Raw genomic sequence first — 25,354 nt, 5'->3', positions numbered from 1 at the left:
ATGTCCCTCGCACACACTGCCGCGGAGTACATGCTCTCAGATGCCCTGCTGCCTGACCGAAGAGGCCCCCGTCTCAAGGGACTGCACTTAGAGCTGCCCATGGATCGTATCATCAAGTTTGTGACTGTAGGCTTCCCCCTGTTGCTGATGTCCTTAGCATTTGCCCAGGAATTCTCTGCTGGTAAGTTGCTATCTCATCCCAAAGCTTTAGGAAGGAAGGAAATGTTGCATTCTCTCTTCCTGTGAATCCCTTTCTTCCCTTTCCCCTCCCCACCACCAATGCCATTTCCCTCCCCTACCTGGTCTGCTTGCTTTCTCCTATTAACAAAAAACATCAAACAGCTAAGGCTTGGGATGGGTGGGCTCTCTTCCTGACCATGACACCTTTTTATAGCATAATACCTAGATTTTATTTAGTTCTTTAAGGTTTAAAAAAGTTCTTTGCATATGTTATTTGTTCCTCCTCACTACAATCCTGTGAGGTATTATCCCCAATTTGCACATGAAGAAACTGAGACTGAAAGAAGTTAAGTGGATTACAAAGCTAGTGTCTGAGAAAGAATTTTAACTGGAGCCTTCCTAACTTCCTCTGACATTCTTCTCTATGGCACTTAGCTCTCTCTAGGGAATCTAAAAAAGGGCATCTAATCTTCGCTTTGCCTCAATTCCGCCATTTGCAAAAGAAGAAGCATTTGTGCTATGGGAGAATGATGGTAAAATACAAAATTGTGATTTTTTTTGCCACTACCACCTTGCCCCTCCAATTTGGAGTCAGGATTCTAGGCATTCTATAAGGTGACAGTTCCTTCTAGGAGGTACATTGTAGGTGCTTAATACATGTTTGTTGATCATTAAGACAACTTTGAAAAAAAGAAGGTTAATGCAACAACTAGCCATGATCTTCGAGGACTGATGATGAAGCATGTTATCCATTTCCTAACAGAGTGGTGCAGAATAAGACATATATATTTTTTGGATATGACCAATGCAGGAATCTGTTTTACTTGACTATGCATGCTTTTACAAAGGTTTTCTTTTATTTTTTTAAGGTGATGGAAGGGGAAGTAGCTATAGAAAATGGATTTTTGTTATTCTTAAGAAATTCAAATTTTTAAATAAAAAATGCTTATTGAACTAAGTTGAAGGATATTAGGAAGGTAAACATAGGAGTGTTAAAGAGGTTGAGAGGCAGTTCTCAGAGAACACTGATGCACAATTTTCTAAGTTTCTACTGTGTAGTTTAATGCCATTTTAATGCTGTTTCTGTTCCAGGTTCTCGAATCAGTTGCTTTTCTCCCAGTAACTTCACCATCAGACAGGCTGGCTATGTGGACAGTTCCTGTTGGGACTCCCTGGTGCATCATGAATGGGATGCTGCTGGAAATTATAAGACGAAATCCCTCTGGGCCCACAAGGTACAGTGAGTCAAGCGTAATCATGGCCTGGCCCCAAGTATTGATGTAGGGGTAGAAAAGACTATGCTTAACATCCTATGCTTTTGAATTTATGAGACCCCCAAAATGCCATAGTCCTGACATCCAAACAAAACCAAGGACTGTATTAAAAGAACCACTTAGTGAGAACAGGAATTTGTGGAATTCTAACCAAGAATTTAGGTAAGGCTTAAATGAGAGAATAGATAAAAAGCACTGTGCATATCTTAAAGTAAAATATTAAAGTATTATTATAAATGCCAGTTATTATTATTATCCTACAGTCACCACCAGACTTACAGTCAGCCCATAACTTCATTCCCTGAGCTTTTTATTACATTCCTACTCACTTCAAGCAGTATTTATAAAGCAATGCAATGGTGCCCTGGTAAATGTTAAACAAACAGGTCCTCTAAGGGGGGAAAAAATTTATCTACATATACTTTTAAGCTTAATCTACATTACTAATGTCTTCTTACATCTAGATAATCAACAAAACAATAAATCAAGCCCTGATTTGTGGCAACTGGCAATTTCTGAGATGTAAATGATCCAACTGAAATTTTTACAATGGACTTTAGCAAGTTAGAGAGGGCTCCAGTCCACTGCTTCTAACCTTCTCTCAACTCATGAAGCAGTATCACTGAACAAATTTGTTCTTTTTTAAAAATAATAAAAACAAAAAAGTCCCCACTAATTCAAATGTGTTAAGTTTCTTTTCCATTTTTTCCCCTAAACTCTCCTCTAAGAGTTTAAGCCCTAGGCATTTCTAATAGAAGCTAGGAGTCAACAATTCAAGTTCATAGAATTATCTACCAACTGTCTACTATATGCCTACCACTGATAAAGTGCTATAAAGGTTACATGAGAACTTAAAATTTAGTTGGGAAAACAAGACTCACATACATGAAATACTCAGAGATTGATTGAATCCATTATATTGTCACATGATAGAAGACATGGTGGACAAGAAGCAATATAGAAATACAAAAAATGGAGAGAATGCTATAGGTTGGAATAATCAGGAAAGATTTCATAAAAGATATTGTGGAAAGAATTTTTGTTCTGGCAGAAGATTTCTAACTGGGTCTCTGAACAATGAGAGTTTGTGACCTTATGATGCTATAATAAATAGGACTTAAGTTGGGCTTTGAAAGATGAGTAGAATTTTAATGTTTCTAGATATGGAGAATTGGAAGAATTCAGATCAGAGAAGGGGGAAGAGGGAGATTAAGAATATTGACTCCTCTTTTTCCTAGCTTTGTCCTACCAACTCAGCAGAACTCAGTTCTCTTTGTGGAACTTTCTTTTACCCTATCTTCCCCTGATGGTCAAATTGTCCATTCTTGAAAATTACCAACAAAGTTGATGATCAAGGGATTCCTTCCGATTCTCTTAAGAATCACTGATCTTGAGGGGCAGCTGGGTAGCTCAGTGGATTGAGAGCCAGACCTAGAGATGGGAGGTCCTAGGTTCAAATCTGGCCTCAGATACTTCCTAGCTGTGTGACCCTGGGCAAGTCACTTAATCCCCATTACCTATCCCTTACCACTCTTCTGCCTTGGAGCCAATACAGAGTATTGACTCCAAGCCGGAAGGTAAGGGTTTATTTAAAAAAAAAAAAAGAATCACTGATCTTAGCCACACTGGGAGATAACATCAATCCTTAAGCCTAGCTTGGCTCACAGTTTATACTGCCAGTTCTACCCTTGATATAGGAAGGAGAAAAAGAGAAAAATCCATCCCTTTAGGGTTCCCTTCTCTAAAGCCCCCTCCTCATAACACTTTCAGAACTTTTGCTTTTTTTCCACAATACTTAATGAAGTTTGCTACCACCCTGCAGGTTCTCCCCTATTCCCTTTTGGCTCTGGCTGTGATCATGTACCTTCCAACTCTGCTATGGAATTATGTGGCTGCTCCATCTCTGAGCTCTGACCTCCTGTTCATCATCAGTGAATTGGACAAGTCTTATAACCGTTCCATCCGGCTAGTGCAACATATGCTGAAGATCCGCCAAAAGAGTGCTGACCCTGACATTTTCTGGGATGAGCTGGAGAAGTAAGTTGGTTTTTCTTGTAACCTTGATTGTTCTTATCTGTTCTCTCCTAAAAAGTCTAAGTTCCAATAAGAGTGGAAGAAGGAGCCCAGAGAAGTCTTGGCATCCATGTAATCAAATCATTCTCCACTGTAGTTGCCTTTCCAAGAATTCAAAGTACTTACCAACTTATATCATTAATATCTAAAAGTAGAAAACAAAGATTGTATCCCCATTTTATAAATGAACATACTGAAAAGATTAATTTTCCCAGATTATCACTTTCACCAACTCACTTAAAAACTTTTTACAGCTCCCTAATACCTAAAGAACAAAATCCTAATCTATCAGAATATCTAAGGTCAGCTATAATTTAGCACTACCCAGCCTTTCTACTCTTATTTCCCATGTTATTCCCCAACCCAAATTCTCGATTCCAAACAGTTGGGTTTTTTTTTTCAGTTTCCTGGATGTGTCCTGTTAATTTCCACTTCCAAAACTATGTTTATGCTGTATTTCCTGCCTAATGTCATGTGTCCATTCTACTATACCTACCCTACAAAGCCCAGTTCACATCCCATCTTCTCCATGAAGATCACATCTTCTCCATCCCATCTTTCCCAGTTCACACCAAGCTCCTTTATTTAAACTTCCATTTACTATCTTTAATGATCTTTTTGGCACTAATTACATAGTCAAGTATTCCACAGACCTGTGATCACATATAGATTCAATAATATAGATTGCAAATTACCATGATTACCTATCCTGTGCAATTCTTGTCCATGTCCTCCCTAAGTTTGTGTCAGTTGGCCCACTCAACATGCTCCTGATTAAGGACCTCCTTTCTTTCTCCTGACATTGCCAAGACACCAGTAAAGCACTTCCTTTGCCTGTCATCCCTCATTATGTACCTTGTTTCCCCAACTCAATTTTAATCTCCTTGAGGAAAATAACTATCATGTTTTTCTTGTAAACTGAGTTACCTAGCTGAATAGCAACACTTGGTAGATTAATGGAAAAAATGGATTGAATATGCTAATTTTTTAAATTTACATTAAGTACATGGGACCCTTACCGCTCCTGGGCTAAGGACGGTCCCTAGCCTGGATGAAAAAGGAGGAGGGTTGGGCGTGGGGCTAGCAACCCCACCCTGTAAAAACTACATCTGCTAAAGAAACTGCAACCTAAAGTAGGGGCAGCTGGGCTAGCTCAGTGGATTGAGAGCCAGGCCTAAAGATGAAAAGGTCCTAGGTTCAAGTCCGGGCTCAGACACTTCCCAGCTGGGTGACCCTGAGTGACCCATTGCCTACTGGTTGTGGCCCTATGCTCCTAGAATGGAGTCCCAGGATAAAAAAAAAAAAAAAAAAAAAAAAAAAAACATGGGACTAAAACTATATACTGTTGTTCTATTGACTTCAAGTCCAGTGTTCATTCCAGTAAACTTGCTGCTGCCTAATGATCTTACTATTTTTTAAATATAGTCTACCTGACCAAGATGATCAGCCTCTCCACTAATATATAGGATATTTAAAGGAATATACTAAGTGCCTGGGGGCAAAGTAATGGAAAAAAAACAGGTACACTCCACATTAGCATCACTGGAACAGAAGGTTGGAGTAATTGTATTTTTTTAAAACCCTTATCTTCTATTTTTTTATTCCAAGACAGAAGAACAGTAAGGCTTAGGCAATGGGGGTTAAGTGACTTGTCCAGGGTCACACAGTAGGTAATGTCTGAAGCCAAATTTGAACCCAAGACCTCCTGCTGGCTTTCAATCCACTGAGCCACCTCCTGCACCCGGTAGTTGTATTTTAACATTCTCCAAATGTTGTTTTCCAATAAAGTCCAAAGCATTGCCATACATGAGAAAAATACAGATTGTAGGGAATAGATCATAGACCTTAGGTAAATCACATAATCTGAACCCAGTTTTCTAATCTATAAAATAGGGATAATAATACTTATATCATCTACCTTACAGGGTTGTTGTGAGGAAAACGATAATCTGTGATCAATCAACAAGAACTTACTAAGTACCTACTACATGCAAGCACTGTTCTAGAAGCTGGGGGGGGGGTTCATATTCTTTTAGGAAAAGACATTTATATATAAGCATATTCCAAACAGATAAAATAAGTACAAGATAATTTGGGTGAGGGAAACGCAAGAACCTGGGGGGTATCAAGAAAAGCTTCAGGTAGAAGATGGTACTTGAAGTGAACTCTGAAGGAAATTAGGGATTGTAAAAGATGGCAGTAAGGGAATGCATTCTGGGACAATATGTGCAAAGGCAGAGAGACATGTGAGGATAATAGAAACTTATTAAAATATTTAAGTCTAGTGAGAGCTGACAAGGGATTGAACTAGGATGGAGAGAATGGGATGGACATAAGAGATGTCATAAAGGTAGAATCGACTGACAACTGATTGGATACACAAGGTTAGATGTTATGAACATGGGTGACAGTGGAATGATGATGCCCTTCATAGAATTAGAGACGTTTGGAAAGGGGGTCAAAACAACAACTCCAGATCTAAGAACATATTACTGAGTGCAATGACACTTTTCAAACTTCCAACTTATTATTTATTTATTTATTTGTTTTTAAACCCTTGTACTTCGGTGTATTGTCTCATAGGTGGAAGGTTGGTAAGGGTGGGCAATGGGGGTCAAGTGACTTGCCCAGGGTCACACAGCTGGGAAGTGGCTGAGGCCGGGTTTGAACCTAGGACCTCCTGTCTCTAGGCCTGACTCTCACTCCACTGAGCTACCCAGCTGCCCCCCAACTTATTATTTATTGCTGAGTTTGGCAGGAATCTAAGAAGGTCTCCAAAATCAACTACTGAACATTCCTACTAACTCTGCATCTTTTCATTTTTTCTCTCTTCCCTCCAAGAGCTCGGAAAGAACGATATTTTGAGTTCCCCCTGCTAGAGAGGTACCTGGCCTGTAAGCAGCGTTCACATGTCCTGGTGGCTACTTACCTCCTAAGGAATTCCCTCTTGCTCCTCTTCATCTCAGCCACCTGTCTATACCTCGGATACTTCCACCTGAATATTTTTTTCCAAGAAGAGTTTAGCTGCTCTATCAAAATGGGGCTGCTAAGAGAAGAAAGCCATGTGCCAGATCTGATTACGTGCAGACTGACCTCTCTCTCCATCTTCCAGCTGATCAGCTTCTCCAGTGCAGCAGTGTACCTAATCCTAGTACCAGTGATAATGTACAATTTGACACGACTGTGTCAGTGGGATAAGAGACTCCTGTCTGTCTATGAGATGCTACCAGCTTTTGATCTACTCAGTAGAAAAATGCTGGGCTGCCCCATCAATGACCTCAATGTGATCTTACTTTTCCTTCGTGCCAACATCTCTGAGCTCATCTCTTTCAGCTGGTTGAGTGTTTTGTGTATATTGAAAGACACAACCACTCAGAAGCATCATATTGACACAGTGGTAGATTTCATGACCTTGTTGGCTGGTTTAGAGCCCTCAAAACCTAAACATCTCACACCCAAGGCATATGATGATCACCCATAGCCACAGACATGCAGGGTAAGAATTCTGACGGAAAATTAAAACAATCCCCCTCCCCTGCTGTTATTGCTAATGAACAATCAAAGAACCCCTGAACACATACAAATGAATATATTACATGCCTTAGAATTGCCAAGGTAGTACCTTGGAGATTATGTCCTACACAACCCAAAAGATTCAGTTCCCTGGGTGAAACCATACCATTAGGCATTAGAAAAGGTTGTGCATTTAAACCTCAGTGTGTTTGAATCCCAATAAGCAAGAAACTAAGAACGAAGACCCAATTAATGTATTAGGAAAGAAAGATCATGAAATTATTTGTGAATATATGTCCTGTTCATTGATTTTCTTCTATGGGTTTTTTTACCCAAATGTAAGATCCTAATAGGCCGGAGAATAAACAGACATTTAACCAACAGATAGTAACTACTACAGTAGTGACTCAATGTCCTCAAATATTCCTGGCATCATTAGAATTTGTCCATTGTATTTTGGAAAGTAGATGTTGGTAAAGGGAACACAGGTCAGAATCTGTCTCCAAAGCTGCCCTTGGTGGTTGAGGCAGGAAGAACTTGAACCAAAATGAACAATTTAGAAAAAGGCCAAATTTATATAGCAATTCTTTCATAGTCTTTGGATTCCAAAATGTATTATCTCTTCCTTATCATCATCATCAATCACATTAATACATGCATAATGTTTTAAGAATTACAAAGGACTTCTCAGGATCTTGACTAGAGATTTACAAAAGCAAAGGTCAGGACCCTGAATTGGATTCCACATCCCTGCTGACCACAGTCAACATATATCATTGTAAATAATTCTGTACATCTATATGCTAAAAGACCTTAATAACAAAATGATCACTACTAATTATAATGATATAATGACAAAACTGTGTAGGATGTAATCTCAGAATTTTTCTTTTAGTGACTGAGTATCTCTATCTTATCTAGGCCAGCAGTACAGTGGCCCCTCAATGTTCAATCCTACCTCTGATTAGCATAGAAGCTTTAACCTGTTCCATTTTTCCAAGCAGGGCTGATCTGCCCCTGCTTAAGCAACTCAATGGCCCTCTGCTCCCAGAGGATCTCCAGAGGTACCTAGTCAGTGTTATCCCAAAGCAACTCAGAACTCTTACCTCAAGGGATTCACCTGGCTCAGCATCCTCCAGTAAAAGGAATTACAGGTGGCCTCCACTAAATCTTCCACATTGTTCTCTGATATTAGATTTAATCTAAATTTCTAGAGATGAATTGTTTTTTTTACTGTGGCTGAGGAAGCAGAGGAGGTGGCAGGAAATCAATTGATCTTCCTATTGCTAATTCCTCTTTATAGACCACTTTTTAGGGTTCTGCAGAAAACTGTTGCGGGTGTAGTTGGAATCAGCCATAATTTAAAGAGAATATGTTAAATTCCTAGAACTTTACCTAAAACTCATCAAATTGGATTGCATTCCCACCCAAGGGCCCCAGGATCCTTCAAATACTATTTCAGGAGGAAGAATCAAACCCAGATTCTAAACTTTCCTAAAAGGAGACTACTGAGATCCATTAGCTCAAAGCAACCTGACAGTTTGTCAAAGGAAGACATTTTTCCTGCCCTTTATGCCAAGATGCAAGAAGAAGCATACCATCCTAAGGACCAGAAAGCTTTGCTAGGCCTAAAATAAATAAAAATTTTAACAAAAATTTAAACAAAATTTTAAATTAAAAATTTAAACAAAAATGGAAAACTTACCACTATTCACAGGTTCTGATTCTACATCTCTATATCATCAAATACATAATTCCTGAAGGTAATATGGGAAGGGTTATTAAGTGTTGGGGGGTTTTAGTTTATTATTTTTATTTTTCAATTGACAAGCATTTTTAAAATTCACCTATCCCTCACTTCCTCCACTCATGAGCAAGTTTTTAAAAAAAGCCCTCAATATATAAGCTTCAATGTTGAACTAAACAAATCCCCACATTAACCAAGTCTAAATTAGATCTCTTTCAGAAAAAAAGTCTCATTTGATCTTCATTCTTTTGGACTCCCAGTTTATCATTAAGTCAACCAGAGTCCTAAAGACCTTCAAAGTTGTTTTTCTTTATACTGTTTTGCTCAATCTCTCTGGAGAGGTTCATATATAGGTCTTCCCCAAGTTCTCTGAAGCTGGTTTTGTTTTCTTTTGTTTTTCCAAAGCTGGTATTAATACCTACTATAGGGGGCCAGCCTCTATATGATTTTTTGGGGTCCTGAGTGGTGTGGTGGCATAGGATGGTTAAAGCAGGAGAAAGAAAATGAGAACAACTAGACTAATGGTTAGCCCATGCTATTCTGAATTCTGTGGGCTTGGGAGTTTATTATATACTGATTTCAAACAAAGAACACAAAAGAATAGTTACAGCAGTGAAGGGGTAACAAATAACCCATTGAAGTTTAAAGAGTAAAGATGCAAAGACACAATGGCCAAATTCCAACCACCAATTTAGTAGGGGATAACTCTGGGAGCGGAAATACCCCATGGAGATGCTCACCAACTCAGTCCTGCCAAAGGCACCAGTTCTAATCTAAGTATGCAATCTTATCTAAGTAATGTTTGTTAGGATTCAGGCTTCCCAATTATCAAGAAGAGGAATCATCAACTCAGTAGATGCTGGTCTGCCACTTCAAAGCTCTCCAATAAGAATTCTAAGAAAGGTGGGGATCAAAGACTGAGTCAAAAGAGGAGCCTCAGATTTTTTTCTTAGATGGCCCATTCTGTCTGCATCCTGATATGCAGTGCAGAAAAATCATACACACAGTTTTACTTGCTGATGATTTTGTAATGGGATCCAGATAAAATATCTGTTACAGACTCTGTTTCTCTAAATGACTCCTAATAGCCTCTTGGAGGGATCAAGTTGATTTTGGATTAACCTACCTGCTGGTACCAGAGCTTTTCGGGGCTCAGGTGACCAGAACCAAACACAAAGACTGCTTCAGCCTGGATTGGTCACGTAGGGAATCCAGATAGCAGGCCCTAAATTTGATCCTATTTCTCCAATGGCTTCCTACATCCAATGGCTCTCAACAACCTACAAACAGGAAAATTTCAAACACTTAGCTAGAAAGCCAGGCTTATAAAATCACGGTGAAGCCAATTTCATTTTGTCCAGGTCAGGGCACCATTCCCAGGCCTCAGTTTTCTCATCTGAAGATGGTTTCCAGCTCTGTTTATCCTATTTTTGTATCATACAATACCTAAACCAGCCAGTATTAGTAAACCAGCACCTGCAGTGGGTTCCAGCTCTGCAACCACTGCCACCTTGCTTTTGTGTTTAAGTTCTAGTGCTAACATCAGGTTCATATTTGCTGCTTTTTCTCATCAGTCGTGGGGACACTGGAGTGCTTTGTGGCTGTGTCGTTTAATTTTGACTGATGAATCCTCAATCCGGCACTTTCCCTAGGCTTTTGTCCAAATCTGATCACCAAATTTTAGCAGCCAAACTGAGATTTGGGGGGGGGGGGGGCAGCCATAGGTAATGAAAAATGAGAGACTAACCACTGGTCCACGATATTTAACCCTAAAAGGGCGGGGGAGGAGAGGCTGCCAAGAGTCAAAGGCCTGGCGGCAGGACACGAAGCACAAGATAGGAGGTAAGGTTCTAGACAGAAACCTCCGGGGTAGTGGGGCAGGGTGTGCGAAGGAAAGGTTCTCCCTCCCCGATCCTGGAAGATCTGCTAACCCATCCTGGGTCCTCCCCACTCAAACCATCAGCTAGTCTGAGACAGATAAAAAGAGCAGTTCAGCGTCTATCCCCGACTGCGCAGTCGCAGACCAGACATAGCCTCCGAGTCCGCCTCGCGAACCTCTGTCGCCAGGGTGCGCAAGCAATCCGAGCCGAAAACGTCATTTCCTCTAAACCATTGTCTCTTCCGGTAACTGACAGGACCCGGAAGCGCAGCGCCGTGCCCTGATAGCGGGCCTAGGCCACCCGGCCCTTCTCGGCCTCTCCCGACTTGGAATCTGCGAGCCGTTCTCTTCACCTCCCCGAAGCGGGAGCAGGAGCAGATGCTGCGAGTCCGGGCGGGGTCTCCGGAACGCACTCCCCGGAGCCCCAGCGGCTGGGCCGGGTCATGAGCCTCCTGGGCAGCCTCGCCTCCTCTCCTCTTTCCCCTCTGCAAGCGAGCAAGCCCAGAATGAAAAAGCCCCCAAAGAAGAGTCAGAACGAGAAGTACCGGCTGAAGTACCTCCGGCTGCGTAAGGCAGCCAAGGCCACAGTGTTTGTAAGTCCTGCCCACAGCTTCCTGCCCTTGCCAGGCCCAAGCCTCCTCCCCGCACTCTGAATAAAGCTCCTTGTCCCACAGATACACTAATTACATTTTCTCTCAGGAAACTGTTTTCCGGGCAAAAAAAAGCCCCAACCCTTGGCAGCTGGCAAGCCTCTGTATTTTACTTATAAGTTTATCGTGTGGCCTCAAAAGAGAGGATAAAAATTTGGTGACTTCCTACCCGTGAAGTTGTGTGTACAAAAACACGGAAGGTTCCAAAATTTGTATTTCTTACAAATTTGAAAAAGATGTGGAAATGGATTTCAACGTGTTGTTTTATTCTTTCTTCGAGTATTCTTCTTAAGGCATGGAGGCAGCTGGATTTCCCGTGAGCATCTAGGTTCATGTAATGCTTTAAGTTATTTGAGGCAGTCTACACTCCAAAAAGTCACTGCACCTGGAGGAATATAGGAAATGGCAGATCCTCATAAAATAGACCTAAACTTTAATTATATTATACGTACATTCATGTAAAGTTTTGAATAGAGACTCTGCTGTGGTTACCTTCCAAGGGTGCCTTTGTAGAGCTCTTCTCTGTTACCCAAGAGGGACCTTTGTTCCTTAAGCTTCAGTAGATGCCCCTGTCCTCCCCAGCCATGAAAAGTAAAATAATATCCCATTCCTTTAACTAGAGATTTCTGAACTTCCTAGCCTATACCTTTTATTCCTGAACCTGTTTAAGTGATGAGACTTTTCAAAATTTTTCCTAAAGGAAAATGCAGCTATTTGTGATGAAATTGCCCGCCTTGAGGAGAAGTTTATCAAAGCAAAAGAAGAAAGAAGGTGAGTCAGCTTCATTTCGTGATTGCAAAACACATTTTTAGTGAATTGTACAAAATGATTAGGTGATCTCCCTCCTCTTCCCCGCGCCCCACCCCCACCCCAACCCCCAAGACTTCAGTACATGGTGGAGATTCTGAGTATATAAGTCTGCTTTCTTGGACAGTGAGTCAGTTTTCAGCAAGTATTTATTAAGCTCTATGTGCCAGACACAGTGTTAAATTGGGGATACGAAGAACGTAAGACCTGCCCTCAAGAATGTCATATTCTAAAAGTGGTGACATGTAATCCCAGAAAGAAGGCCTAGGGGGTAGAGGGAGGAGCAGTTTAGGAAAGGCCTTCTGCAAAAGGTGGAATTTGAGGGTTTTTTGAGGGAAACCAAGAGGCAGAGAGGAATTCCAGATATTTGGGCACAGCCAGTGAAAAGGCACAGAGTCAGTTGATGGGTGAGGAACATATGGAAGCCAGTGTTATTAGATCATAGAGTAGAAGAGGGAAGAATATAAAAAGACTAAAAAGAAAGGGGTCAAGTCATGAAGGACTTTAAAAGCCAAACAGGATTTTATATTTAATCCTGGAGGTAATCAGGAGCCAAGAGATGATGCATTCATTGAAAAAATATTTATTGAATATCTGTTGTTTTTCTGTTGTCCGACTCTTTTGACCCCATTTGAGGTGTTCTTGTTAAAAATGTTAAAGTGATTTGTCATTCTCCAGCTCACTTTGCAGATGAGGAAACTGAGGCAGAGTTTCTTGCCTAGGGCCACACAGCCAGTAATTGTCTGAGCCCAGATTTGAAGTCAAGTTTTCCTGATTCCAGGCCCAGCACTCTACCTGCTATGCCCCCCAGCTTCCCCAGAGTGCCTACTACATAAAAATCTGTGCATTGTGGGCATTACAAAGATATGGTCTCTGCTCCTCAAGAGTTGACACATTTAAAGAAATCCTAGTGGCAAGGGAGAGAAGGCCTGATCATTTACTGACTTTTTTCAATCTCTTAGATCTTCATTGGGGCTTGACCTTATCACTGATATCTGTCTCATTCCCTTCCCCCGCCACCTACTGGGTATAATTCTAATAGCTTATAGAATGTCTTCCCCCCCAACCCTTTGAGATAGATAATTTGAATGCTATTATTCTTTTATTACAGATGAAGAAACTGCCTAAAGAGGTGATGTCTTATCTAGGTCCCACAGTTAATTAAAAACAGCTGGAATTTGAATATAGGTCTTATGATTGCAAATCCAATGCTCTTTCTACTATATAGTGTCAGTATTATTATATACAATTCTAGTATTCTCCAGTGCCTAAAGTTCAGATGTAATATTTGACAAAGCATATACTCTATCCCTTTGGCTTTCTCCCCCCCACCCCTTCACCATATAGGTACCTCCTGAAAAAGCTACTCCAGCTACAAACTCTGACTGAAGGGGAGACCCAGACTGTAGCTACCACCCACAGTTCTAACCTGCCTTTGAGTTATGGTGTGGCCACCTCTGTGGGTCCTATTCAAGGAGCTGGATCTATTCCTGTATCCAGCTCTGTGGTTGAAGAGCAATTTGGGAAGAAACCCAAGAAGGAGAAAAAAGAAAAAGGAAAAGAAAACAACAAAGTTGAAGGTACTTTGCCTAAGGATGTCAGTCTTATCATTTTTCTCATACGTTCATAGCGGATACCTGGCACTGTAACTAGTGTCTACATATTGCCATCAAAACACCTTAAAACTGGTGGGAAGAAAATTAGATTAGCTATAAAAAAAAGCTGGGCTTCCAGCTCTTTTGGATAGGGAAGCATAATGCTTAGAGAATAGGTCACTTTTAGGAAAGTTTTCCCAGCTTTGAGAATTTTAGATAATGAAATTGGAGCTCTCAGAGGGGGAAGATATTTGGGTACAAAGAGCTATTTGGTTACTTATAAGATGGGCAAATTAGTAAGAACATTAAGGGCCTGAGGAGAAAAGTGTTATGTAGAGCCAGAATGCTTATCTGTAGCTTCCACATGTAAATTCTGCCCCTTTCCCCAGTACAATGAGGGGTCTAAAGTGGGTGACCCCAGGTTTGCGTTTCAGTTCTGAAGAAAGCATCCAAGAAAAAGAAAATGGAGGGAGGTGCTCGCAAGCTGGTTCAGCCCATTGCCCTGGATCCCTCAGGACGGCCTGTGTTTCCCATCGGACTAGGGGGTCTAACAGTTTATAGCCTAGGGGAGGTGAGTGAGACCAGTGGTGGGTAGAGAGGGTGATCAGCTAAATTTGGGAATGGGTATAAATGTCAGTGAGACATTTCTGGTCTGTTCCCATTAGCAAATAACCCCTTGGCAGTCCACACTATTCCTAGAAAACTAGTCCCTAGGATACCAGGTCAGTTTTCTGCTATACACATACTCCAGGGGTATGAGTCACTTTTTGTCAGCTCCATATGGCCCTTAATTGTGACCAAAAACCTTGTTGGGGGTTGGGGGGACCCTTTCTCTCTGTAGATCATCACTGATCGGCCTGGCTTCCATGATGAGGGAGCTATCTACCCTGTGGGATTCTGCAGTACCAGAGTGTATGCCAGCATGAAGTGCCCAGACCAGAAGTGTTTGTACACCTGTCAAATCAAGGATGGTGGTATGCAGCCCCAGGTACTAGCTCTTTTAGTAATATATGTGTAACTACAAATGAGTGTTTGAGGTATGAACTACCATTTTAAGAAGCTCAGGGCCACAAAGGGTCAGGAATAATTTGACCCATTTGGACTTCATGGTGGACCAAGTATGAAAAAAGCTAAACCAAGATTCAAAATTCCTAACCCACTTTCCTATATTTTACTTCTTAAAGCACAGATATGGTATTGTCCAATTTCCCAATCACTACTTCCTGTCCCCAGGTTTTAAACTTTTAAAGCTTTATTGGCCAGTTTTTACTTAGGTTACAATTTTGAGATTGAGTGACAGTGAAGGGTCTAGAGTTTCTGAAATTTACTGGGAGTGCTGAGACTATGTTAACCTGTAAAATAATGGCCCAAACACCAGCCAAGCTTTTCTAGGCTTAGAGTGTCCATCATGTGGCAGAGTAGCTCCATATTCCACAGTGTGGTAATTATAGTTAACAAGAGTAGTATGATATTCTTACCTCCTTTCGGAGGATCTTCCTAAACTACTTCATCATCTTTCCCAGTTTGAGATTGTACCTGAGGATGACCCTGAGAATGCTATTGTGGGCTCTTCTGCAAATGCCTGTCATGCTGAGCTACTCAAGACCATCAGTGCAGCTCGGTGAGTTAGCCCATTGGTGAGCAAACATAAGAACATGTATTAGTACGATAAGACATTTTTCTTTGCTCTTAGCTTTGGACTGATGTCTTATTTCCTGGAGAAGCTTGCCTTCTCTTGGATCCTTGTCCTCTTGAGCAGGTTATTCTAATTTTCCCTCCTGCTTTTTAGGGGGAAGCTACTTCCCAGTGTGCTTCCATCTGGAGCTGATTTCTTTGGATTTTCTCATCCAACCATTCACAACCTGATCCAGAGTTGTCCAGGAGCTCGGAAATGTATTAAGTGAGTGTGGCCACATCTGCTTTCCCAAGAGAGAAAGAACCATAGTAAATCATTTGACATGGGGATCTAAATCTAAACTATAGCTCTCTAAATATTCCAGCCTTTTTATTCATCTGGAGTAACTAATGTAGAGGGGCAGGGGGAATTTAGTGTATTGATGGGATAAAAATCTGGCTGTTGAAGGATGTTCTTAAAAACATAGTATCCAGTTATATACTAAGATGGTTAGAGGAACAGAGATTGTATTAGGCAAGGCAGATTGCTCATATGAATACTCTCTCTGATCCTACAGTTACCAGTGGGTGAAGTTTGATGTGTGTAAACCTGGGGATGGTCAGGTCCCCCAGGGGTTACCAGAGAATGATGCCACTATGAACTTTGAGGCCTTTCAGAGACAGACCTTTAAAGAAGATCAGAACGACGATCCCATTTTGCCAGGTAACTTCCCTCATTTTTTCTTAATGAAACTATCAACCTTTCAGCTACCCCAACCCTCTTCCCATAGTTTGGCATAAGCCAAGGCTTTGTATGGTACAAACTATAAATAGAGTCACCTTAGGCTACAGCATTTATTGTTTTGAGTGGCTTTCCGGTACAGTTGCTTAAAATTAGCATCTCAACCCTAAAATCTAAGGAAACCTATTCCCTGTCAATTTTGTTCCTGACATTCTACCAAGGAGGGGCATTCAAAACTCTCAGTGTCTGTAACAAGTAAAAAAGCGAAAGATATTTAGGAATTGGTTCCACTTTTTTGGATTGTCTCTCTACAAGTAAAGGGCATCATATTCCAGACATAACTGAGCATGGTCAAACATCACTGTCTACCTGAGAACCCTTATCTAAGAAGCTAGAGGACTAAATTTTAATTATACTGCTATCTCTAACTCATGTGACTTTAAGCATTCTTTTGTGTTTCAGTCCCTGAGCTCCTTCTTATGTAAAAATGGCCCTCCATATTGGGTCTTATTGGGAATACAATTCCAACAAAATTAAGAGTGTAAGAGAAATAATTGCAAAAGCCTATTATTCCTTGATTATCAGGATTATGACCTGGCATTTTCAGGCAGCAGCAGAATTTACATTGTTTTCCTAGGATCTCTGGATCTCCCCGGGCTTCAGCCTGCATCATTTGTGTCATCCTATCAACCTATGTTCCTGACACATGAGCCCCTGCCAGCCACTCACCTGCAGCACATTAATTCTCCATCCCAATGCAGTCCAGCCCAGTCCTCAGACTGAACAAGGCAGCCAAGACTATACCAGGTTTATCGTGGTGAAATTTTAAAGTTAAAACTTAGAACATATGAAAGGAGCAGGACCCAGCCATAGTGACAGAAGCATTAACATCCTTTATCATTGTATGATAGAAGATCTGTTGGCAGTGATTTTCCCTGGTGAAGATTTGGCTGTTTTTATCTTTTGTAATAAACTTTTCTTGTCAATTCTACTTTGTTTTTAAAATATTGTAATCAGGTCCTCACTTTCCTGCTGTTGTTGCTGCTTTTACTCAAAGCTAAAGTGAATTCTTCTCTCATGTAATTTGTTTTGCTAATGCTGATGTTAACATACAGAAAAAGATAATGGTTCTGACTTGCTAAGCCAACAGCTTATCATCTAGTTCTCTGTATTAGTCTGAATCTTTCCTTAAGCCCAAATTGCTACTTTACTTTTATTGTAAGATTTCATTGAAAGCAAGAGCCTTGTACACATAGATACTAGAGAAGTCTGGCCCATATATTCAGTTACCATTTTTCTTATCTTTTCTGCTAGTTACATAGAGATGATCCTAAAGTCGAGGCTTGGATCACCCCATCCTAGCTCTAGCTTCCTTGTTTCTAGACCACCACCACATTTTAGACATTACTGAATACTGACAAGAACACTTTCCTTGGTTTTGATGCATGAGTCTCTACTGCCTACTCTGGACTTATGGTAGTCTTACATATTTACCCTCTTAACAATCCTGATGGTCAATAACCATTGATCCCTATGGATTCTACCCACCCTGTTTATTCTGAACATAACTAGAGGTTGTGTGAATAAATATGGTATTGTCACTCATTAAATTGCTTTAAATAGTATTTGATAAGACTAAATAGGTTTTAAGTTAACTAGTAAAATAAGAAGTATCTAGACTACCTTTTGAACAGAGTGGTAGAAAGAGCACTGTATTGGGAATTAGAACTTGCATTTAGGCCCTACCTGACTTGCTGCCTCTGACCACGGGCAGCCTCACAAATTCATCTATAAAAACGTAGATGATACAGGGTTGTGAGGGAAAGTATTTTGTAAATCTTAAAAGCATCACATAAATTGATCTTAATGCATGATAATATCCTAATGAAGGCAGTTATGAGAAAAAAAACACCTTAGAATAACCAAAGTAATTTTATTTTTATATTAAAGATTTGCCTTTAGAAACATAAACCCCCAAAATTTAGATACACACAAATTGGGTGTTAATTTCACTTTAAATCTTATTTTTAAAGCAAACTGACTTTCCCACAGCATTTAAATTTTAAATTTTAGAGTAGTACCTCCCAAAATGTTCCTCACAATGTGAATGTGAAGAACCTCCATGAGAAAGTAACAATGCTAGTGATCCTTTTCTATCTAGAATACCAAATCCATTGGATCTGTCTGGCTCCTTAAAGGATCACCCATGATTGTAGAAAAACACAGGAATTTCAAATCAGCATTTCAGCCCAATTCCATTTTTTTTTTCATTCTTTCTCCCCAAATTTAGCACAACCAGGAGTCTTAACTCGGAATGAATGTGATGAATGGTGGGGCTGGTAGGGTACTGCTAGGATTGTAAATGGGACACTGTTTGTATTCACATGGCCATGTACTCCAGGCATAGCGGAGAGCAGTCACAGTGCCATGATGACAGGAATCAACTTTAAGAGCTAGAGTTTGGGAGGAGGAATTGCCCATGGGGGCTGGAATCCACTCACACTGATGGCCAATGCAGCATGAGATCTGAAACAAAAAAATTAGTTAATCAGATTTGGTCAGGTCAAACAAGTTTCAGGAAATTCCAAAAAAACGAGGGCTTGTTTGTCCACCCAGTGATAACAGAAAAGAGAAAGTAACTCCTGTCAAGAATGCATTTTCTATAATAACTAGGAATAGGAACAAGAAGAGAAGTTAAAACAGCCAGAATAAAACTAGAACATAGCACAGTGCTTGCCATGTGGTAAGTACTTTTCATTCATCCAAAAATAAAGGTCAGGAGCAGAGGCCAACACTACTGACTAGCTAGCCTCCGTGTGTAATTTCTAGCAAAGCTTTCATATAAAAGACCTTAGGAGAATCGGGGAGGTACTAAGAATGTAATTTTGGAAATTTTTATCTTGCTATATAAATCAACCTAAAGGGGAACAAAGAAGTACATGTATCACAAAAGAAAATTAAGGACAGCTCCTCATGACAGCTAATAATTGCAGTTTCTGGTTGCTTCTTACGGCACTTAAAACAGGAGCCAACGGTAAGGAAGGAAGAACTGGAAAACAAGGAACCTTTTTGGGGTAGCCAGATGCACCCCCAAATAAGGAGACTAACAATATACAGCATTTTGAAAGAGGGCCTGGTTAACACAAAATAATTGCTAATTGATATTTTAAACATTTAAAAGAGTTGGTCAAAGCACAAGGTTAATATTCCAAAGTTAACCAGGATTGCCCTTAAGTATGTGACCTATAGGGTACCAAACCCCATTACAATATCCCAGAGAAAGTGTTATTGCAGTTTAAATATGGCCCCATTTTCTCCTGAATTTCCCTTCTATTGCCCAAATTACTAAATTACCTCAACTTGCTAATATTTGTTATATATGTTGCCCATTTAATTCTTTGTAATAGGGACCCTTGGTCAAATATCCATTTGTTTTGTTATGCCTTACCTCATAGATCTTGTCATCTAACTTCTGCACCTGGATTTTCTGGTCATAATCAAGTTTGAGAAACTTCTTGTCAGCCAAGAGTTCTGTTTTTTCAGGAAGTGGACCCTGATATGGAAGCATCTTTTCTCCATAGGCTACAGCACGGGCCCCCAAATGCAACCTATAGGCCACAGTCCTTTTATCTCTAGGGTGAATGCTATAAGAAAGAAAACATGGAAAGGAATATGGGCTTAATAGCTCACTCAGATTAAAACAAATGTCCACTGTGTTTTCCAAACAAGACATAGCTGGTTAGATCTTTTGGATCTGTTGGGTCTATAACAGCTAGTAAAACAATTATGGTGAGTGGTGTCCAAAAGGTGTAGATTGGTGCTATTTCTCCTTAAACAGAACTGGAAAACTGATAGAAAGGTCTTCTAATAAACCTAGGAGAGACATTAAGATTCTTCTCACCAAGAATTATGACTGCTCCTTGGAGAGTTGCACTTCAGGTAAGGTACTAAAGTAACAAGTCCTAGATTTAATAAATTCATATAAGTCAACTGCTCCCCATCCCTCACCTAAAACCATCTGGTTTCTGACTCGTAATACTTTTCAGTTTCTCATTGCCCCCACAACACACCTTTTTCCAAACCAAACTAGACTCTCCCTCAAAATAAGCATGGGAGGCCACTGTTCAGAACAAAATGCTCACACGTTGCCTAGGCCAAATCCAAAAATTGTACCTTCCAAAAGGAGAATCTCTGTCACAGAGGTCCATTGCCACAGCCATGAAGGTATTTGGCATCCTCACATTGGGAACGTAACCAAGATCAGCTGTTTGATGCCAACGGATTCTTGGGAATCCATCATCCTTTTGCTTAGATGTAGCTGAGGATAACTAAAGAAGAAAAACATTATTCAGAGTAATAACCTAGGATTCCCAGGCTGATATCTTTTCCCAATAGAAGGGCTCTTCTATAATCTATCAATAGTTATCAGGTGCCTATTATTTGTAAAGCCCTGTGTTAGGCACTTTGAAAGATGGAAAGTAAGATATAGACCCTTCCATATGATTAAATACCCAGTAAGAGGTGCTATGAGTTTTAAAGAAAGCAGAGATCACTTGGGATAGAGTGGATGAGGAAGACAAGAACGAACCAAAGAATTTTAAAGTTAGAAAGATTTATAGGGCTGTCTTAGTCCATCTTATACCATTCCACACCCCCTCTCCAAAAATGCCCATCTCTTATGTGATCATCTAGCCTCTGCTTGAAGACTTTCCATGAAAGGGAACTTTGCCAAGCACCAAGGTAATCCATTTTGGGATAGCTCAACTAATTAAGAAGTTTGTCCTAATCTTATGCCTAAAATTGCTTCTTTATAGTTTGTATCCATTTATTCTTCCTAGTTTCGCTCTCAAAGCCAAACAAAACAAGTATAAATCCCTCTTTCATATAACAGCCCTTCAAGTACTTTAAAACAAAATTTCTTTAATCATTTTTATATTCATGCTAACCATTCCTAGTTTCTTCAGCTTATCTTTATATGGCATAGACTCAAATCCTGTCTCCATCCTGGTTGCCCTCTGGATGCATTCAATCATCAAACTATAGCACCCAAACCTGAACATAGTACTTAAAATGTAGTCTAACAAAAGGAAATTATAGAGGAACTCATCACTTTATTCCTGAGAGAGATGGCTCTCCAATGGGCTGAGCTATTTTTGGATGTCATGTCATACTATTGACATATCTTGAGTTCACAGTATACCAAAACCTCAGACCTTTTTCAGATAAATTAGCATCTAACCATGTCTTTCCCATCTTATAATTGTGAAGTTTATTTTCCAACACAAATGTTAAGATTTTACTTTTACCCCATTGAATTTTATCTTACTAATTCAGACCAATGCTCTAAGCCTATAAAGGCATTTTTGGATTCAAATTCTGTCCCAGCTTTATAATATTTAAAAATTTGGTAAGTATGTCATGTGCTTTTATGCAAATGTTAAACAGTTAAACATAATGGAAATTATGCAAATGTTAAACAGAATAGTTAAGCAGAAGTACCTGGTATATAATGGAGGCCTGCTAAGTTGTCTTTGAACCAATCAATCTACAAGCACTTACTTGGTGTCTCCTATGTGTCAGATATTGTGCTATAAATACAAAAGCAAAAATGAATAATCCCTATCCTCAGGAAGTTTGTTTTCCAACAATTACTCTTTGAGTCTAAACTTTAAAACTAGTTTTGAATCCATCTAAATTGTGTTTCTACAAGAAAAATGAAGGATAATTTATCAAATTCTCTGCTAAAATCTAGGAAAGCTATATATAACATACTGTGATATATAGATGCATAAGCACACACGTATATATTTACATATATATATAATCTAGTTTAGTTACCTTTTTAAAAAGCAAATGAGGGGGGCAGCTGGGTAGCTCAGTGGATTAAGAGCCAGGCCTAGAGACGGGAGGTCCTAGGTTCAAATCTCGCCTCAGACATTTCCCAGCTGTGTGACCCTGGGCAAGTCACTTGACCCCTATTGCCTACCCTTACCACTCTTCCACCTATGAGCCAATACACAGAAGTTAAGGGTTTAAAAAAAATAAAAATAAAAAAGCAAATGAGGGCATGACCTGTCTTATTGAAGTCATGCTGACTTTGTAATCCCCAATTCTTGTTCTAGATGTCCACTATCTAGAATTTTCCCAGGAATCAAAGTCAAGCTTACCACTCTAAAAGTTTATAAACTGTTCTTTCCTTTTTTAAAAAATAATGGCATTTGTCCTTATCCAGTATTGTGGTACCTTTCCCAAAATTTCCACAATCATTCATATATCCCTAACAAAGGCTCAGCAAACAAATTTATTTTTTTCAGTACCCAAAGATGTAGTTCATCTGGGCCTGTTGCACAGAATTTATCAAGGGAACTAGATGCTCTATTACTATCTCTTAGCTTGAGTATGGAGAAGTAGGACTAGAGCTAGGTTTATCCAGGGTTATGTGGGCAGAGAAGGGAGTAATATATTGCAAGACAATGATTGGTAAGAGCAACACTAGATATGAGGAACAACTGAGGAACCACCCCTATTTACAGTAGATAATTGATGTCTGAAAATAAATCTAGAAGTACATTGTTCAGTTCCTTAAATATCTTCACACAAGCTGTACCCCATACATCAAGTATCTTCCGGCACCACCCCACTTCCCTACCCCAATCAATACCTCTCCAAATTCTTATCCAATTCAATTCAATTGATTAGTCATTAGGAATACAAAGACAAATTAAATAGTTTTGCCCCTTCAGGGAGTTTGTAACATGTACATAGATAAATGAATATTGAGTAATTTTGAAATAGAAGGTCATCGTTAGGCAATGAGATGATGGAAGAAAGCATTAACTAATAGAATGATCAAGAAAGGTCCTATGGACGAAATGGCTTTCAGCTCAGTAGTCAACTCCACAAAACTTTCTATAGTTCTTCCAGTTAATGCTTTCCCCTCTTAAATTACCATGTGTTTGTCTGTATCCCCTGAGCACCAGTCTCCTGACTTTGGGTTAAAAGGAGAAAATGCCATTCTATCAAGCACCAAACCTTCTAAGGAAGATGAGAAAGGCCATTCAGATCTTCAGTTTAGTCTCCTGCCCAGCATTAATCTGTTCAACTGAATTTCCTAAAGCCCTGAAAGGACTACACATCCTGAGGCCAAACCTAGACAGACAATGAAAACTTAATTAAAAATATTAGCAAATTCCATATGGTCATACTTTTGTGAATCCTCTTGTCATCATTCAAACCCTATTTTCTGTCTCCCATTGACCAATTTCTTACTCTCAGACCCTTTAACCCAACCATTTCCCCCAACACACACACACACACACAATGTCCTATTCTAAAATTATCCATCCCTTCCAATGTGCTCTCTTGAATACCTGCTTTTTTTATTTTCATCTTAAATCATTTCTTTTCCCACTCCAACTTGTGCTCTCACACTGACAACTAGCTCTGGCCTCCCACTTTCCAGCACCTGGCCATACTTTCAGGTGAAGTGGGAACACTCCTTGCTCCCCATTACCACTTCCAGGTACTCTCTTATATCACTATCATCAAGTAACCTCTCAGCTACAGCTCATTCAATCCACGTCTACATCCCAATCAAAATGCCGGTAGCTGTAGTGCTGGCCTTTGGCACACAGGCCCTCTCCCTTCTTTCCTAAATGAGCTCAATGCCTGGCTCACAATCTTTCTCTGGATTCTCTAGTTCTCATACTAGGGAACTTAAACATGCATATTGATTACTCCTTTGAACAAAATAACCACATTTCCTCTTTAGTCATTTCATATGAACACTCCACCTTATTTCTGACTTTGTTCATACCAATTGCCCTCTTGCAATACTTTCCTTCCCTTCAATTATCTTCTTTATGCTAATGATTCTTTTTTCTTAATAGTTTTCCAGCCACAACTTGCTTCTTGATCTCCAAACTCACTTCCCCAGCTTCCTTTCAGACATTTCAAAGTGTATGTCCTGTACTCATCTTAAATTCAATGTCCCCAAAATTGAATTCATTGCTTTTCTGCCCCAAACTTTCTTCTCTTAACTTCCTTATTACTGTTAAGAGTACTACCATGTCCCAGTCACCCAGGGTCCCAAGCTGCCATCTTTGACTCCTTATCCTCATCCCCTATATCCAATCTGTTGCTACGTCCTGTTGATTTTATCTCTCAAATACACCCCTATCTCTCATATGACATTGCCACTACTCTCATGTAAGCCTTCATCACCTCACACCTGAATTACTGTAATAGCCAGCTGGTTGGCCCCCCTGCCTCAAGTCTCTCCCCACTCCACTGTCAAATTAATATTCCTAAAGTTCAAACTTAACCACACTCACACATACTGTCACCTCTAAGATAAAAATAAAAAATCAGAATAAACCGTGGTATGTATTTATAATGAGCTATTATGCCATAAGAAATGATAAACAAGATGATCACAAAAAACCTAGAAAGACTTAGATGTGATGAAAATGAAGTGAACAGAACCAGGAGAACACTATATACAGTAACAACAATAATGTATGATGATCAACTGTGAATGACTTAATTATTATCAGCAAGACAAGGATCCAAGACAATTCTAAGGAACTCATGATAAAGAAGGATGGGAGTCCAAATGCAGACTGAAACCTCATTTTTCACTTTATTTCCTCCGTGAATTTTTCTTAATTTTAAGGAATATATATTTTGTTTCACAACATGATGAACAGGGAAATATGTATTATGTACAACCTATATCATATTACCTGCCTTCTTGGGGAAGAGGGAGGGATGGGAAGAAGGGGGGTCCCTTCTTGGACATGAGAATTTGTTTTGTGGATAAGCATATTATATATTTATAATAAATCATAAATACTGTTTTATTACATGTTATATTATGATCTATATAAATTAAAATAAATGGTAAAACAAAAGATCCGTTTGGCATTTTAAAAGCACTTTACAATCTGGCTCCCTCCTACCTTTCCAGTTTTTTTACACCTTACTCTCTCATATGCCCCCCACCCCATGTATTCTGCAAGCCAGTGACACAGACCTCCTTGTTATTCCTTGAACAAGACCCTCCATCATCTTCAGACTCCGGGCATTTTCATTAGCTATCCCTCATCCCTGAAATAGTCTCCCCTCCTTATATCTACCTCCTGGCTTCTTTGGCTTCCTTGAATTCAAGAACTAGCCCAAATTTAATTCTCCTCAAGAAGACTTTCCTGATCTCCTTCATGCTGGTGCCTTCCCTCTACTGACTAACTCCAATTTATCATATATATATATATATATATAT

The 25,354-nt window shown here is 39.8% G+C and overlaps 3 protein-coding genes across 3 annotated transcripts in view; 2 read left to right on the top strand and 1 right to left on the bottom strand.

Annotated features, from left to right (window-relative positions):
- PANX3 (pannexin 3) lies at positions 1-7,008 on the top strand. Its single transcript, XM_044666192.1, has 4 exons — positions 1-181; positions 1,273-1,415; positions 3,277-3,491; positions 6,369-7,008. Exons 1-4 carry the CDS (start codon positions 1-3, stop codon positions 7,006-7,008), a joined length of 1,179 nt encoding a protein of 392 aa, XP_044522127.1.
- A 3,919-nt stretch (positions 7,009-10,927) lies between these two features.
- TBRG1 (transforming growth factor beta regulator 1) lies at positions 10,928-17,065 on the top strand. The gene is made up of 9 exons (XM_044666191.1): positions 10,928-11,259; positions 12,017-12,087; positions 13,471-13,703; positions 14,153-14,289; positions 14,560-14,706; positions 15,242-15,339; positions 15,508-15,618; positions 15,911-16,056; positions 16,712-17,065. The coding sequence occupies exons 1-9, from the start codon at positions 11,110-11,112 to the stop codon at positions 16,855-16,857; spliced, it is 1,239 nt and encodes a 412-aa protein (XP_044522126.1). The 5' UTR covers positions 10,928-11,109; the 3' UTR covers positions 16,858-17,065.
- Positions 17,066-17,993: 928 nt separating this feature from the next.
- Positions 17,994-25,354, bottom strand: part of SIAE (sialic acid acetylesterase) — a 52,850-nt gene continuing 45,489 nt past the window's right edge. Inside the window, exons 8-10 of the mRNA XM_044668362.1 lie at positions 20,248-20,402; positions 19,523-19,718; positions 17,994-18,600 (exon numbers count right to left, since the gene is read on the bottom strand). Coding sequence (XP_044524297.1) covers positions 18,379-18,600; positions 19,523-19,718; positions 20,248-20,402 — 573 coding nt within the window. The 3' untranslated portion in view covers positions 17,994-18,378. The remainder of the gene's footprint in view (positions 18,601-19,522; positions 19,719-20,247; positions 20,403-25,354) is intronic.

The sequence above is a fragment of the Gracilinanus agilis genome, chromosome 3 (genome assembly GCF_016433145.1).
Source record: "Gracilinanus agilis isolate LMUSP501 chromosome 3, AgileGrace, whole genome shotgun sequence".
NCBI lineage: Eukaryota > Metazoa > Chordata > Mammalia > Didelphimorphia > Didelphidae > Gracilinanus > Gracilinanus agilis.
The sequence above is the reverse complement of the archived record's forward strand: the minus strand, read 5'-3'. Positions and strand labels throughout refer to the sequence as shown.

Coding starts and splice junctions, on each gene's coding strand:
- PANX3 (XM_044666192.1), top strand. CDS start 1: ATGTCCCTCGCACACACTGCCGCGGAGTACATGCTCTCAGATGCCCTG. Junction 1,416..3,276: donor AATCCCTCTGGGCCCACAAG/GTACAGTGAGTC, acceptor ACCACCCTGCAG/GTTCTCCCCTATTCCCTTTT. Junction 3,492..6,368: donor TTCTGGGATGAGCTGGAGAA/GTAAGTTGGTTT, acceptor CTTCCCTCCAAG/AGCTCGGAAAGAACGATATT.
- TBRG1 (XM_044666191.1), top strand. CDS start 11,110: ATGAGCCTCCTGGGCAGCCTCGCCTCCTCTCCTCTTTCCCCTCTGCAA. Junction 14,290..14,559: donor CAGTTTATAGCCTAGGGGAG/GTGAGTGAGACC, acceptor TTCTCTCTGTAG/ATCATCACTGATCGGCCTGG. Junction 14,707..15,241: donor ATGGTGGTATGCAGCCCCAG/GTACTAGCTCTT, acceptor CATCTTTCCCAG/TTTGAGATTGTACCTGAGGA.